Source organism: Urocitellus parryii, chromosome 5, assembly GCF_045843805.1.
Source record: "Urocitellus parryii isolate mUroPar1 chromosome 5, mUroPar1.hap1, whole genome shotgun sequence".
Lineage (NCBI taxonomy): Eukaryota > Metazoa > Chordata > Mammalia > Rodentia > Sciuridae > Urocitellus > Urocitellus parryii.
Genome location: NC_135535.1, coordinates 175,688,870 through 175,706,541, shown reverse-complemented (window position 1 = coordinate 175,706,541; position 17,672 = coordinate 175,688,870). Strand labels below are relative to the sequence as shown.

Genomic DNA, 17,672 nt, shown 5'->3' with positions numbered 1-17,672 from the left:
TCATTTTATTAACTCTTAAAAAACAAAGTAAATAATCTCCCTTTCTTTACATTGCCTGTAAAATTCACAAGCAAAGAAGAAATTTATATAGGATGCTATTACTAATCATTTAACAACTAACTATCCTTCCCCAACTAGCAAGTCTGTAAAAGAAGTTCCAGCTGCCAGGCATTTCATTAAATCATCCCCTAACAGGCCAGGCAGCAAGATAATGGGAGACAAACAATATTTCTATGAAATCATAGGAAAATTCTTTGGGATAGATAAGGAGCTATCAGTGGAATACATCTGTTTTCTTTCCATCTTAGTCTACAGACAAATATAAACCTGCCAGAAGTAATACTGAGAGTAAGTGTTCCTAGCTCTAACAACTTTCTGAATAGAAACAAGAAATTGGTAAATTAATGAGTAAGACTTAAAAGTAAGGAGATAAAACTGTACATGGTATTTTGCAAGAAGAAAATAAAATATAAAACTGCATCATAAAAATGATTACATTGTCTACTTTTCACTATGGTTATAGCTATAAATTGTTATCTTTTACTTTTACCAATCACTGGGCTCTGATACCTAATTGTTGCAATTTTTTAACACAAAAAATGATGTTTTTGGAATTTTTCTTTTGTGTTTGTTAGACCAAACTATAATAATAATAAAAAATTAACCCAGACTAATCAGTCATCAGAGAAAACTTAAGTTTAAGATCAAAGGCTTCCTTTAAAATACAGATTTCATACCTGTCAATGTCTATGTTCAAATCCTATCATACTGTATTTTTCTTATGCTTACTGTTTATAATATTTTCTGACTACATAAGCTAGCTATAATCAATATCAAATTAATATCATTTCTTATAAGAAGATGAAAGTTTCCACAAAAGTTAATTTGGATATATTATGTTAAAACTCATTTTTTTTGGTTAGAATTTTACTTCAGAACAGAGTTATAAAAAAAAAAGCAAAAAAGAAAGAAAGATTAGTCTGGGTGCAGTGATGCATGCTTATAATCCCAGCAGCTCAGGAGGCTGAGGCAGGAGGACTGCAAGTTCATAGCCAGCCTCAGCAAAAGCAAGGAACTGAGCAACTCAGTGAGACCCTGCCACTAAATAAAATACAAATAGGGCTGGGGATGTGGCTCAGTGGCCGAGTATACCTTAGTTCAAACCTTGGTTCCCCCTCACCCTCCAAATAATAATAATAATTTAAAAAGCAAGGTTAGACATTATTTAACTTACCTCATAAGAACTTGGAAGTTTTAGTTTTAAACTTAGAAATTTTTTAATAGTTCCTACAGTTACACGTGTAGAACACCGAATGAATTTCTTCATTAGACCCTAAGGAAATAAAGATGGCTAATTAAAACATTCTACTTTACTTTTTATGAACCATTTTCACTATACTATCATTTTGAGTATTTTCAAAATGTTTTGTGAGAATGTTTCAATTTACAGCTCTTCAGTACTTGTAAGTAAAAATGTTCCTGGTTCTCAGACATTTACAATACATTCTTCAATATGTATACCTATGCATTCAAGGAAAATCCTGGCAAAAAGACAATAGGCTTATTATTAAGACATTTTAGTACAGAAAACACTGTGAGTTTAAATAAAAATAAAAGAATTACCACAAAAGCATGCAAATATTCTATTATCACTTCTGAAAGCATTAGGGACATTTTCTAAACATGATGCCATAACTTAAATGATTTTAGAAAGAGCACTGATTTAAATGAGACCTGAGGAGCCCTAGCATGTAACAGAAGCCAGTTAGGCCACAACATGCCTCAACAACTAAAAGCTATACAGTATAGAATCCAGGTTTCAAAAACTCATGCTCCTCTAAGGAGCTACAAGAATACTTGACTGGAAAAAAACAGGTCAGTGTGTTTTGATGTGTCTCATTTGTAAAATGCACAGAGCAGTACCGATTCACTCTTCAAGCCTGAGCATCTTTAAGATATAAGAATAGATATTCAAATTAAAAGTGAGACAAAATGAGATCACACACATTATAAACATATGAACCAATATGTGAAACAAAATTACATCTCACAACCTGAAAAGTTATCTGCAAACTGAAACAAAAACAAAATACAACTGAATCTTAAAGATACAAAGTATTACTCCTATTTAGATGCCTAACAAATTGGGTCAACATCCAGAACAATACCTTAAGTATTTTTAAATTTACTAAGTTAAAAGTAGAACTTTTCAGTTAATGTTCACTTCCTAATAAAACACAGTTCCTGGCAAAAATTAACAGGAACAAATCCACAACTGATAATTGATCACAATTCAAATGGTAAAGTATCTATTAAAAGAAAACAAGCAAGTTAAAAGTTATATTAGTACAGTTTTGCAAGTTTGAGTAAAGTCAAAACATGTGAGGATACTGGGAGACCTTTGAATGTAATCTCAACTGCAGAAGAACCTTGATATCAATGCAGAAATGACCTTAATATCACTACCTAATCTTTCAGAAAACATAAATTTTTTAGAGATGTCAGATGAGTTAAAGCAACATTTTTAAAATGGGTCAAAAGCTTTTAAATTTATAACTCAATAAGCTTTGACATGAATCTAACAAAATTTCAATGTGGATTAATTAAATATGTTCATGTGACTTTTGGGATCAGTTGCCATTCTTGCAAAAAAGCAGTTAGAATTCTGCTACAAGTTTCACTAGACCTGCACAGCAATTTGTGTAGTATTGCTATCTTAATGATGTTGTCTTCTAATCTATAATCATTTGATGCCTTCACATTAATTAGGCCTTTAGTTTTTTAACTTTTATTTATTTTTAATATTTTTTAGTTGTCAATGGACTTTATTTATTTATATGTGGTGCTGAGAATCAAACCCAATGCCTCACACATGCTAGGCAAGCCCTCTACCACTGAGCCACATTCCCAGCCCTAATTTTTTTTAAAAAAAATATATTTTTTAGTTGTAGATGAACACAATACCTTTTATTTATTTATTTTATGTGGCACTGAGGATTGAACCCAGTGCCTCATGCATGCAAGGCAAGCATTCTACCATTGAGCCACAACTCCTGCCCCAGGCCTTTAATTTTTTTTGACAATGTTTTCTAGTTTTTGATTAAATATATTCCTAAGTATTTTATTCTTTTCGATGCTACTCGAAGTGGAATTGTTTTAATTTCATTTTTTGATTGTTTACTCCTGATTTGTGTATATTGATTTGTATCCTGCAAACTTGCTGAGCTTATTAGCTATTAATTTTTCAGTAGATTCCTAAGAATTTTCTATGTATAAGATCTGCAAATACTTTCACTTCTTTTACAGTCTTTTTCTTGTCTATTTGCTCTAGCTAGAACATCTAATACAACACTGAAAATAGATGATTAGAACAGAAATCATTGTTTTGTTCCTGATTTTAGGAAAAAGTTTTCAGTCTTTGATCATTAATCATGAGTTTTACATGGATGTCCTTTATTTGGGTAAGGAAGTCCCCATCTAATTCCTGGTTTGTCAAGCATTTTCAAAAAAGAAAGGATGATAAATTTTGTCAAACGCTTTCTCTTACTCTATGAGATGATCATGTGGTTTTTTTACACCTGTACTTTATTAAAAAGATATATTAATTGATTGATTTTCATTATGTTGAATTGACCTTGGCTATATGTTGGTGTATATATATATTTTCAGTATATGTTGGTACATATTCTTTTCTAGATAGATTAAGTCTGCTAGCATTTTGTTGAGGACTTTTGTAACTATATTCATGAGGAAAATTGGCTCATACTTTTTCTTTTCTAAAATCCTTTTTTTTTTTTTTACATTTGAAAAACTGTGGTTAAAAAACACATCACACTAAATGAATGAATTAAGAAAATGTAGAATATATACACAATGGAGTTTTATGCAACCATAAAGAAGAATGAAATTCTGGCATCTGTTGGTAAATGGATGGAAATGGAGATCATGCTAAGTGAAAAAAGCCAGACTCAGAAAATTAAGGGTCAAATGTTTTCTCATAGGTAAAAGCTAGAGACAAATAAAAGGGGGAAAAGAGAGCAGGGGAGAACTGGATACATAAAGACATAGGAAAAATTAGTGGGACAGAAGAAGGAGATTGAGAAGGAGGTTTGGGAAAGGGGAGGAAATGCAGAATGAATTTAATGAAATTATGCTATGTGCATGTACCACAGTGAATTCCACCTTTATGTATATCTAAAAGCACCAATAAAAAAAATAAACAAATGAAAGGAAGATCAGTAGAGCATAGGAAGAATAGGGAGAGAGGGGAGGAAAAGGGGGACACTGGGGACTGAAATGGAGTAAATAAAATTCCATGCATGTATGATTTTGTCAAAATGAACCCAAGTATTATGCATGATTATAATGCACCAATAAAAGACAAAAAACACATCACATTAAATTGACCATTTTTAAGTATACAGTTCAGTAATGTTAAATATACTCACATTGTTGTGAAACAGATCTTCACCACTTTTTCATCTTGCAAACCTGAAACTCTATACCTAATAAACAACTACTACCCTTTCACCTCCCCTCTAGACTCTGATAACCACCATTCTATTTTGTTTCTATGAATTTGACTACCTCACATAAGTGGAATCATACAGTTTGTTTTTCTGTGACTGGGTTCTTTCACTGAACATAATATCCTTTGGGATTATCATACACAATGCAGGATGAAACAGGATTTCCCTCAAAGCTGAATAATATTCCATTGTATGTGTAATACCACATTTTGTTTATTCATTCATTGCCTGTTAGCTATTGTGAATAGTACCTCTATGAACATGGATGTTCAGAAAGTTCTTTGAGACCATGTTTTCAATTTTTTTTGAAAAAATTATTTCTGAAGGTAGAATTGTGGATGATATGGTTGTTCTATTTATAATTCTTAGAGGAACTTCCATACTGTTTTCCATAGTGATTACACCATTTTAAAATCCCACCAACAGAAAACAAGTGTTTCTTTCAATTTCTCCACATCCTCATCAACACTTGATATTTTGTTTCATTTTTTTTATAGTACCCATCCTAGTGGATCTGGAGTGATGTTTTATTGTTGTGATATGCTTTCTCTGATTCGTGATGTTGTCCATTATATATCACATTTAGAGACATACCTATTTAAATCATTTTCCCAATTTTTAATCAGATTACTTGATTTTTTTGTTGTTGTTGTCAAGTTGTAGAGTTCTTTACATGTTCTAGATATTATCCCCTTCTCTGAGATATGATTTGCTAGTATTTTCTCCCATCCCACAAGATGCCTTTTCATTCTGTTGACCATGTCTTCCTTTTCTTTTCTTTTTATTTTTTTGGTACCAGGGATTGAACTCAGGGTACTCAACCACTGAGTCACAACCCCAGTCCTATTTTGTATTTTATTTAGAGACAGGGTCTCACTGTTGCTTAGTGCTTAGTGTCTCACTGTTGCTGAGGCTGGCTTTGAACTCACGAATCCTCTTGCCTCAGCCTCCCGAGTCGCTGGGATTATAGATGTGTACCACCACGCCCAGCTTGACCTTGTCTTTTGATGCATAAAAGATCCATAGTTTTCTCTTATTGTTACATCTTTGGTTTTGTTACCAGGGTAATACTGGCCTCAGAGAATGAGTTGGGAAATATTCTCTCCTCTTTTATCTTTTGGAAGAGTTTGTGAAAGACTGGTACTAATTCTTTAAACACTAGGGCTTCTGTGGGAAGTTTTGTTTTTTGTTTTTTTTGCTACCACTTCATATTTGTTTAACTTGTTATTTATCTATTCATATATTCCATTTCTTCCTTTTTATATTTTAATAAATTTTCCATTTCATTTAGGCTATCTAATTTGTTGGCATACAATAGTTTATAGCATTTCCTTATAATAACTTCTCTTTCTTTTTTTTAATTTTTTTTTTTTTTTTTAGTTTTAGGTGAATACAATACATTTATTTTATTTTTATGTGGTGCTGAGGACCGAACCCAGTGCCTCACATGTGCTAGGTGAGTGCTCTACCACTTGAGCCACAACCCCAGCCCCTAATCACTTCTATTTCTATAAGGTTGATAGTCATGGCCCCTCTTTCATTCTGATTTTGATAAATTCATTCTTCTCACTCATTTTTTGTTTTGGTTCATTCAGCAAAAGTTTTATCAATTTTGGTAATCTGCTCAAAGAACAAATTTTTGAACTTGAAATTTTTTCTTTTATTTTTCTATTTTCTCTTAATCTATCTTTATTGTTTTCTTCTGTTTGATTTTAGTTTGCTCTTCTTTTTTTTAGGTGCAGACTGGATTATTAATTGAGGCCTTTTTTCTTGTGTTAGTCACAATTTCACTGTTTGGGGCAAACCTACAACACTCAACACAGGTTGCTAGCTCTGCTTTATTCTCCACTTTTTGCTTGTGCAGAGCCTCAGCATCAGCAGTAGGTACAAGCTCAGGGTCTTCTCGTGACTTTCCTGAGCATGTACACAACCCTATGGCTTTTAGATTCTAAGGAATATGTCAGAATTTTTTAAAGATCCTACTGACATCTAATCCCCCCTTTTTTTTCTTTTAAGTTTAGTCTACTGACTGCCTATGCCTCAGAGAATCATGAAGTTAAAGTATTTTCCTGTAATTATTGTGGAAAATGCCCCTTCTTCCCACTCACAGAGAAATCTTTTTCCACTGGGCAAATTCCAAGTCAGGTCAGATACAGACATTCTTGAAAGTGGGGTCTTCCAGGAAACAACCAGATAGGATATTTTTTTTAAAAAAAATAGTTAGTTGTAGATGAACACACAGTATCTTTATTTATTTTTATATGGTGCTGAGGATCAAACCCAGTGCCTCACACATGTGAGGCAAATGCTCCAGCCCCAAACATTGAAATTTTTGTTTTTGGTAATGAGGCTTCGAAAGAGCTCTACCTGTTTTGCTCCCTTGGTGCCTGAGAGGTTGCAATACAAAAGCAGGCTGTTAATTTTTCCTGTTTTCACAAGAGTCAGTCATCTTCTTGATTAAATGCTCCAGGGGCTGCTATAAATCTTTGGTTAAGTATCAGATGTCTGAAAAATGTGATCCTAAAAAATTGTTTCCAGTTTTTTCATAGCTTTTATGGAAACACAAATTTTTGGAGGTTCTTACTCCACTGTTTTTACTAACATCTTACTCTTGACTTTGATTTTCATATTATAAAAGCAGTAGGTATACTGTATAAACTATGCAACTACCCTGCCACCACATTTGAGAATCACAACCCACTAAAGTAGAATAAGACAGTTGAGAAAGCAATGAAGCAATACAGATGGTATCTCTTCCTCTGAGGGGTTTTCAAGAACAAACCATACATCACAAAAGATAAAATTAATGATTAAAAGATAACTATTAATGCCTACCACCCTTAGGAATACACTTAATAAATAACAAACTAAGCTCTAATTGAGAGATAAATGTTAAGCCTTACATAATTTCAGAAAAGGGACTCAACCAGGTATAAAAATTAATGAAAAGAATAAGGATTTTTGCTTGGGTCTGGACAGAAGCATAAAGTGGTAAGAAAAAGGGGAAATAAAACACCAAAAAGGAAGGATTAGTCAAAGGTTTAGAGGCCTTGAAGAATTGATAACATAAGTCTATACATTCTAAATGCAAATCTTTTGTCAGATATATGATTTCTAACACACACACACAACTTATATGTAATGGAACCATCATTGGTCTTGAGAATGGAATTTTAATAGGGGGGGAGGTTAATAAAAGATAAAAGTAGCAAGAGATGGGCTAGTTATAAAGGGCTGAATGCTAATGTAAACAGTGAAACAGTAGTTTGTAGGCAAAAAGGTGGCAAATCTTGGCCATGTCCTCAGGCCAAATCTGGCTAGTCACCAGTTTTCCTAAATAAAGTTCTACTGGAACACAAGCCCCCACTCATTCACTATTGTCCACAGCTACATTAGAGCTGTAATGAATAATCTGAGTAGCTATAACACAGACCATCTGGCCTACAGAGCCTAAAACATTTACTCTCTGACCCTGAAATTGGTCATGATCCATGATCTTACCTGCTGACTTGCCCACACTCAAGCAAGTGACGCTATCCCCCTATAACAAGAGAAATTAAGGGTAGAGAAAACACTTAAGAAAATATGTTCCAAAATTAGATATAAAGGTTGAGTGGCACTAAACTGGGAGAAATTTTGCAGGATTTGGTGCCTGGTCGAAGGAAAAGAGTAAAGGATCAAGGATGATCTCAAGGTTTTGAAACTGTATAACTAGTTGAGAGATGGTAGTCAAAACACAAATGAATATTTGGATTTAAGTTAGGTTGAAAGTATAATGAATTTGCCTTAAGGAATGTTAAGTCTGAGGTATTAGTGAAACTCCCAATGAGCATTTAAAAGTATTTACAATGCTTCAACTTAGGAGAAATGGCAGGATTGGTAATAGGGATTTAAAAGTTCTCTGCATAGCTAATTGAGAAAAAAAATGGAAGAGACCTAAAGTATTTGGGATATACATATATCAAGTACAAGTCAAAAAGCAGAGCCAGTGGAAACAAAGTAGAAAAGGCCTGGGAGAGAAGGTTAGAATTGGGGTAGCATGGAAGTCACTTATACACTTATAAGTATAAGCCAAGAAAGTTGTTTTGAGAATGAAGGTATAAAGATGATGAAAAGTCTACAAAGGAAAGAGAAAATGGATAAAAGGTCAAATGGAATATGAAGAGTCAGAAGTCAAAAAGGAGGATATTAAAGCGGGTACTTACTTTCTTAGATAAATTTCTAACCTTCGTACTAGAAATCATGATTTCCCAATTATTTATGAAACTACATTGGCCTTTGTATTTACTTATATGAGATAACAACTCATGCATTAGAAAGCTAAAGGATGACCACAATCTCTTTGAAGAAGAACTTTTAAGAGGAGATACAGAAGTGGCTGGGAAGAGAAACAGAGCCATAAAGACCCCGATGAAAACACTTACAAAAGGGGAGAGAGGCTGCTCTGGAATATACAAAGCAACAGAGAAGACTGGAAGGACAAACAGGGACAGTGGTCATTTTTCTAAAGGTGGTTACACTTTATTTCATACCATGTCAAACCAACTCCCCATTAACAAAATAAACAATCTTAATGTATTCTGGCTCCTTGTATGTGTAAGACCTAAACAAGTTTCTGGAGCAATAGGTTTTTTCTTACAACTTATATCATCATTGTCTAATATCCATTGGCAATGATAATATAAGTTGCGTTGGCCCAGGATAATTTTAGCATTTGAGAAAAAACAGATGTCTGGTGGATAAATAATAATTGTATTGCCATGATCATATATATTATTGGTGTAAGATGCTGAGAAAACTTAAATGGAATTGAAAAATTATTCATTTTTCATTTCCCAAGAGAAACATAGCATTAAATGTATTATTAAAAAGTTTAACACATAGGCCTTCAGATTTATACAGAGGGAGTAAAATAAATGAGAGGAAATGAATAATGGATATAGGATTTGAAAAATACAGAGAATACAAAGAGAAAAACAATCTTTAATGGCTCACATGTGCTAGAACAAAGTGACAAAAAAATCTAAAGAGATTATAAAGTAGTAAAAAGTAAAAGTAGTAAACGTTTATAATGCAATTAAAGTTGACTGAAGTACAAGAAACAGAAAACATCATTTGAACAATAAAGACTAAAAAAATCAAGAAAGTATTTTAAGATGTTTTATGAAAAGGTTCAATTAATAGACAAAGAGGGAAATAGGATTAGAAATGGAGATTCTACAGGAATCAAAAAACCTTCAAGGACTTTTAAAGTTCACAGGCACTTTGCAACACTCATTTGTGTTCATAGGCACTTTACAATACTTCAAAACCAATTAATTATATTATTCATACAGCTTTAGCCTGGGTATGGAAAACTTGCTAAGTTGCAAATTAAAAATTAAAAAAAGGACAAAATTAAATGAGAATTAATTAATAGGTTAGAGTCACTGCCTAGCATGAAATTACCTGAGTAGGTTACCAGACTTTAAAAAGGGGAGAAACAATGCATGTGAACTCCCAACAAAGGTATAGAAGGAGGTGGAGAGGAGAAGTGGAGGTGTGATTCTTGCATTAGCCACTAGATGGTGGCATTGGCCCAGGATAATTTTAGCATTTGAGAAAAAACAGATGTCTGGAGTAAAAACAATTGTTTGATCATTTGTAGATATAGGATTGTCAGAGAAGAACATTCTAATGGGATGTATTAGTAAAAACTTTGAGAATATTTTGAAACATTAGACAATTCCCTAACAAATTATCAAAGGTTTATTATAAACATATCATTTAAAAGTACAACTGTATTTGTCCGCTCACCTTTACTACGTTGTCCCCTGATTGTCCATTATTTCGTAAACAATCTAGACAGATGGCAATTTGTGGGTCACTTCTATGATAGTCTTTATCATCTTGATTTTCATCACCTTCTTCATCTGCTTTAGGTTTGTCAACTTTTGAAGTATCATCTACATAATTTAAATGAAATCAAGTTAGATGGAACAGAATATTTCAAATTAATCAACATCACTCAACAAAAATCAACTTTCTTAAAAGTTTTTGAAGAATAGTGAAAAGTTTTAATATCTTTTAACTGCTCTAATGAACTCAACAAACAAACAGAATTCATCAGAGACTTAACCAGGGCCTAAGATTTCTAGTTTATTGGGACAGTAAAAGGAAAGATTCTAGATTAGCTAAATCTGGTCACAAGAATGACTGCAGTTAGTGATTTAGACCATTTTAGAAAGCAGACAGGATATAAAATTACTTCCAAATTTAATATATGAGTCTTTAAATTAAAAACCAAGTATTTACTTTTAAGTTTTATAAATATTCTCTTTAAGTTCTTAAAATTTCAAATTATTAGATATGCATAAAGTCAGCTAGTGAAAAAATGAGTAGAATTCGTTTTTAACATGTATGTAACTATGTAATATCTGTGTTTTTATAAAAACTGCAACTATACAGGGATGCACTCCCTCACTAGGCACATGGGTTTGTGTCATCTAAGTTCTGCCTATGAAAACTTCATTCCAGAGGATCAAAACATAGAAAAATCCCCTGGTCTGGCTCTCAGCCACATCTGTTCCCTTTCCTATTAAAATGAACTTATAAAATAAATAAAAATGTAAAACTCCTGATTAAGTGATTGAAAGCTATGGCTATTTCTTACTTCATTTTCTTTTTTTATTCCAGAAACTATTGCTATAATCAACTAATCAGTTTCCTCATTTATCTCCCTTTTCAAGTCCCAAAGTTGGGTTTCCAATATTTTTAATTATTCTCCAAGTGACTCTAGATTTGATAGATTTATATAAAATCTCATGAAGAAGAATAGGTTAATAATGCAAGTAAAGGGATGCAGGAATTTTCCGCATGAGAAAATTTAAGTTTGAAGAAAGATATTGGTTCACCAAAGCAACAAAAAGTTGCCGATTTGAGAGATGCTATCAGATAAAGACAATAAAAAGTTACCTTGTCCGTTTTCTTGAGGCTTATTTTTCTTCCAAAATTCTGATTCACGCTCAAGTTCTTCTAATTTAAAAGAAAAAAGTATAAAAACTATAAGAACAATCATGAAATTTTTAAGAGACATGTTGATTTCATAAAACACAAAAGTCTCCAAGAACCTAAAGAGCAACTTACGTTCTCGTAGTCCAGGTACCAGCTTAAATATAATTTCCTCCAATGTATTATCCAACCTTTGGGGAGGGGAAGAATATACTAACAATGAAGACATCAAAATCACATATGTAAATACTTGCAATTTATATTTTGTATATTTCAAAATACAGAACACAGATGATTTTAGCATACCTAGCACACCAAACTCTGCTACATGTGGAGCACACCAATTTCTAGCTTTCCCCAGTGAGATACTTATTTCAAAAAATGGTACCAGACCCCACATCTCTCAACATCCTCCCTTGATTATGGGGTAGTCTATTTTCCAACCCCAAGAATACAGGCTGGCCTTGAAACTTGCCAAAGAGAATGTGGCAAAAGTGGCCCTGTGCTTAGTTCTGACCCTGCCTCAATAGCCATCAAACACTTTTACTTGTTCTCAGAATCCTGTTAGCATAAATAAAATAAAATAAAATAAAAAGCCTAGGGGGCTGGGGATGTGGCTCAAGCGGTAGCGCGCTCGCCTAGCATGTGTGCGGCCCAGGTTCAATCCTCAGCAGCACCACATACCAACAAAAAGATGTTGTGTCCGCCGAGAACTAAGAAAATAAATAAATGTTAAAATTCTCTCTCTCTCTCTGTCCCCCTCTCTCTCTCACTCTCTCTTTAAAAAAAAATAAATAAATAAAATAAAAAGCCTAGAGGATGAGACACCGTGTGGAGGAGAGCCAAGTGGCCCTATTCAGGCTATCTTAGAGTAGTTCACAGACTGTCCACCCAATATGTGACAGAACTTAGCCCAGAGCAGCCTACTCAATGTACAGCTAATGCAGTCATAACAGTGAGCCCATCTCAAACCAGAATGACCTGCTGACCCATAGAATTATGAAAAGTAATGAATGCAAACTGTCTCAAGCATTAATTTAGGGGTGGTCTGCTATGCAGCAACAGATGGATATGCTCACAAGATTTTTACAATAATTCTGGCTCTTTCCTAAAAAGGAAATTACCTCCATTACTCTTTTCTTAGAAATTTAGACCATTTAGTTATTGTACTTTCCTAGATAAAATATTCAAATATTTATCTTGACTTCTTTTTTTTCTTGTTTTCTTTTCCTGCTATAATAACCCTTCCTTTTCATGGTTTTATTTCTTCAACCCATCCTCTTGCTCCAACAATACCCTCTTTTCCCGCCATCTCCTTGACCCTGCTCAACATTATTCTTCTCCGACTTCAAACATGCACAGGTTTCTCACACCTTTAAAAAAACAAAACAAAACAACAAAAACCCCAAAGCTATTACTCTGTTTCACAATCTTTTCTCTTAACTAAAAGAAATCTGAAAGCATAATCTATGTTATTTTAAAACTTTTTAAAGTTATAAAAGTTTTCAATTGTTAAAGATTAACTTTTCTCCTATATTGCTCTGCAGCAGTTTGACTGTGTTGCTTAATACTGCCTCTCTGAAAACTTCCTTTCCTGTTTTTTTTTTTCCCTCTCTTCTTGTCTGTTCTTTCTTTAGTTTCTTAGTATCTTTCTTTTTACAAAAGTGGTCCTTCAATGTGGGCAGGGGATTGGTCTAGGACACCCACCCCCACCCCCGCAACATACAGGTATACAAATTTCTGGATGGTCAAACCTTTTACATGGTATAATTTGCATATACCTTATGTGCACATCTTCCCATATACCTTAAATCATCTCCAGATTACCTACAATACCTAATACAATGTAAAGGTCACAGTTAAAATACTGTATTAAAAAGTCTGTATATGTCAGTAGCGATGCAATTTTTTCCCAAAATACTTTGAATCCATGGTTAGTTCAATACATGGTTGTAGAACCTACTGACACAGAGGACTGACTGTACTTCTGAGTATTCTCCATTGCTCTGAAGTCTGTACTCTGAACTTCTCAATAAGCCATCTTTCTTAAGGACCTCACCCACTTTTAGTTTTTTGAAACTAACATGTAGGCAACTAACTTTGAGTCTATCACATCTCTACTGAGCTCCAGTTCCATATTGCTAACAGAAGCTAAATACATCCATCAACTCCTTTTGTTCATCTAGGTCCAGACTACTTCATCAACCCTCCTACAATAAAGTACTGAATATCCCACTTCCCTGCCCCCACTGTCTCACTTTTTAAAACTGAATTTCTAAATGACACTACACTGTACCAAATCAGTTCAAAATGAAAGGATTATCTTAACTTTTCTCTGTCTCTTGATTCATACACCTCTCACCAAGCCTCACTCACAGCTCCTCAAGGTTTCTCTCACTTATCCTTTCCCCCTTCCTTTCTCTTAGCCACCACCCTATTAGGCCAAGACAAAGAGCTATTTTCCTTTTACTTGACATACTCACAATGATTCTTCCTGGAGCACTAATTTGATTGTTTCTCAGATCAAAGACTAACTTCTCCCTACTACCTGGTATCAAGTATTTATATAACTTGAGTCCAACTTATAAATCATAACTGGTGCTATTTTCTCATGTCTCTCTTCTCTAGCCAATTGGATTATCCAGTTATCCCGAGAATTCCTTCTGTTTTCAAATCTGTTTTTCTCCCTCATGTTTTTCATCCTGGCTCAGATGCTCTTCCTACTCTCTAACCAAACCAATGTTAATCTTATTCTTTAAGATAACTCAAATACTAACTCATTTACAAAGTTCCCCCAATTTAATAGTTGCTATACACAATAAATAGTACTTTCCCCCTTCCTAACATTTTTAAACCAAACCATGTACATAATTTCAAAACCAAACTTCCCTACAAAGTTTATATTAAAATGTAACATTCTCACACACCATCCTCCCTATTCATGATTTCTATAATCCCAGAGGCAACCACTTTCAAATCCAACCTTTTTCTTCTAGTATTTACTTTCATGTTTCTACTTTTTAAAAGCCATATTTTTTTTCTGTCTAGGTTTTTCTGACTTCCTTTTATGGAAGACAGAAGTTTAATTCTATTATATCATCCCATCATCCCCATTCCTCCCAACATATGCCCTTGCCCCCAGTACTAGGGATTGAACCTGGTTATTTAATCACTGAGTCACATCCTCAGCCCTTTTTATCTTTTATTTTGAGGAAAGGCCTCACTAAGTTGCTGAGGCTAGCTTGAACTTGAGATCCTCCTGCCTCAGCCTCCTAAGCTGTTGGGATTACAAGGTATATGCCACCATGCCTGGTCATTCCTCACCATTCTGATATTCTCACTGCTCTCTTAATACAGTTTAAAGTGTACATACCCTTGATTACATGTCCCTCTCTCATTTGCTCCAAATTATTTGGTATAATCACAATTCTAATTAAATTCAGCTCTCCATCAAGCATGTGTACTCATGCTTGGAAAAGAAAACAATAATCCCCCTTCAAATGCAAAACTATAACCTAAATGTGTTTTTAAAACCAACAGGAATCACTGAAAGAGATGAAAGACCTCTACAATAAAAACTACAGAATTCTAAAGAAAGAAATTAAAGAAGATGGAAAGATCTCCCTTGTTCTTGGGTAGGCAGAATTAATATTGTCAAAATAACCATACTACCAAAAGCACTATACAGATTTAACGCAATTCCAATCAAAATCCTAATAACATTCCTCACAGAAATAGAAAAAGCAGTCATGAAATTCATCTGGAAAAATAAGAGACCCAGAATAGCTAAAACAATCCTTAGCAAAAAGAGTGAAGCAGGTGGCATCACTATACCAGACCTTAAACTATACTACAGAGCAATAGTAACAAAAACACCACAATATTAGCATGAAAACAGACTTGTAGACCAATGGTACAGAATAGAGGACCCAGAGACAAACCCACATAAATACAATTATCTCATATTAGACAAAGGTGCCAAAAACATACTGCAGAAAAGACAACCTCTTCCACAAATGGTGCTGGGAAAACTGAAAATCCATATGCAGTGAAATGAAATTAAGCTCCTATCTCTCACCATGCACAAAACTCAAAGTGGATCAAGGACCTAGGAATTAAACCAGAGACCCTGCGCCTAACAGAAGAAAAAGTAGGCTCAAATCTTCATCATGTCAGATTAGGTTCCAACTTCCTTAATAAGACTCCTAAAGCGCAAGAAATAAAATCAAGAATCGATAAATGGGATGGATTCCAACTGAAAAGCTTATTCTCAGCACATTAGATAGAGCACTAATCTCTAGGATATATAAGGAACTCAAAAATATTAACACCAAAAAAAAATAACCCAATCAATAAATGGGCCAAGGACCTAAACAGATACTTCTCAGAAGATGATATACAATAATTCAACAAACATATGAAAAAATGTCCAATATCTCTAGCAATTAGAGAAATGCAAATAAAAACTACTCTAAGATTTTACCTCACGCCAGTCAGAATGGCACCTATTAAGAATACAAACAATAAGTCTTGAGGATGTGGGGAAAAAGGCACACTCATACATTGCTGGTGGGACTGCAAATCAGTGCAACCAACATGGAAAACAGTATGGCGATTCCTTGGGAAACTTGGAATGAAATCACCATCTGACCCAGGTATGCCACTCCTCAATTTATACCAAAAGGTCTTAAAAAGAGCATACCATAGTAATACACAGCCACATCAATGCTTACAGCAGCACAATTCACAATAGCTAAATTGTGGAACCAACCTAGATGAATGGATAAAAAACTGTGACACACACACACACACACACACACACACACACACACACATATATATTGTGTGTATGTATGTATGTATACATATATACAATGGAATATTACTCAGCATTAAAAGAATATAAAATCATGGCATTTGCAGGTAAATGGATAGAGTTGGAGATTATTATGCTAAGAGAAGTTAGCCAATCCCAAAAAACCAAAGGCTGAATATTTTCTCTGAAATGTTGATGCTGATCCATAATTGGGATGTGGGGGGACATGAGAGGGATGGAGGAACTTTAGATAGGGCAAACGGAAGGGAAGAAAAAGGAGGGGAAATGGGGGTAAGAAAGACGGTGGAATGAGATGGACATCATTACCCTAAGAACATATATGAAGACATGAATGGTGTCTACTTTGTGTACAACCAGAGACATGAAAAATTGTGCTCTATATGTGTACTATGAGTTGAAATGCATTCTGCTGCCATGTATAACAAATTAGAAAAATAAAACCAACAGGAATCATACTACACTTTCCTTGTCAATTTATCTCTTGGACAACTTCCTTTTTTTCTCTCCTTTGCCCTCCATATCCTTTTTTATCATTCTTGCTATTGGCTAATGAATATTTTCTCCTCAATGGAAAATAATAAAGCAATGGAAAACATACTTACAAAGACTATTGTCACTATATCTACCCATAGCATCTGTTATCTGAAAATAACTGCACTTAAAAATCACTCTAAGAAGCTAAGAGAAACTTATAATTTTATTTTATAAATGTATTTCCTAAATATTTAAGGTATACAGTCTTAATTTTTAACTCAATAAAATACTTTAAAAAATTCTTTAAAAGAAAAGTCATAAAATTCATAAGCCATAAGATATTAAGAAACATGATGTACTATAAAATCTAAGAGCTTATACAATTCATTTAAGTTTGAACTATGAAATACATTTCCTTACCTCAACATTTCTAATGGATTTGTCTCATGGACTTGGTTGCCACATCTTGGACAATCATTGCTATCTTCAAAGTGCTGGACAATACAAGTCTTACAGACTAAGAAGAAAGAAGAGGTAAGGTAAAAAATGCATCATTTGAACACTGACTTAAAGTTAAATTAAATGTAATCAGAAATAGTAAAAAAAATTACCTACAACAATTGGAATACTATTATTTAATCAAACTTTATAAAACCTTAAATTTATAACATTATTAAAAAATCCAACTGAAATGAAAGCCTATTACCACAACATAAAAATATTTAGATAAATTCAAACATACCACATATACTGACCAAACTAATAATAGTCAGATAAGAACTTTACTAGGTATTTCTAATTTTAAAATCATTAAATATATATAGAAAATGACATCTTTGCTT

General features: G+C 33.7%; 1 protein-coding gene across 4 annotated transcripts in view; it reads right to left on the bottom strand.

Moving 5' to 3' along the window:
- The window catches only part of Pcgf5 (polycomb group ring finger 5), a 108,265-nt gene that overhangs the window by 21,271 nt on the left and 69,322 nt on the right, over positions 1-17,672 (bottom strand). For all 4 annotated transcript variants that reach the window (XM_026397335.2, XM_026397334.2, XM_026397332.2 and 1 more), the window contains 5 exons: positions 17,251-17,347; positions 11,655-11,710; positions 11,484-11,543; positions 10,326-10,474; positions 1,235-1,333 (listed from right to left, as the gene is read on the bottom strand). In XM_026397335.2, coding sequence (XP_026253120.1) covers positions 1,235-1,333; positions 10,326-10,474; positions 11,484-11,543; positions 11,655-11,710; positions 17,251-17,347 — 461 coding nt within the window. The remainder of the gene's footprint in view (positions 1-1,234; positions 1,334-10,325; positions 10,475-11,483; positions 11,544-11,654; positions 11,711-17,250; positions 17,348-17,672) is intronic.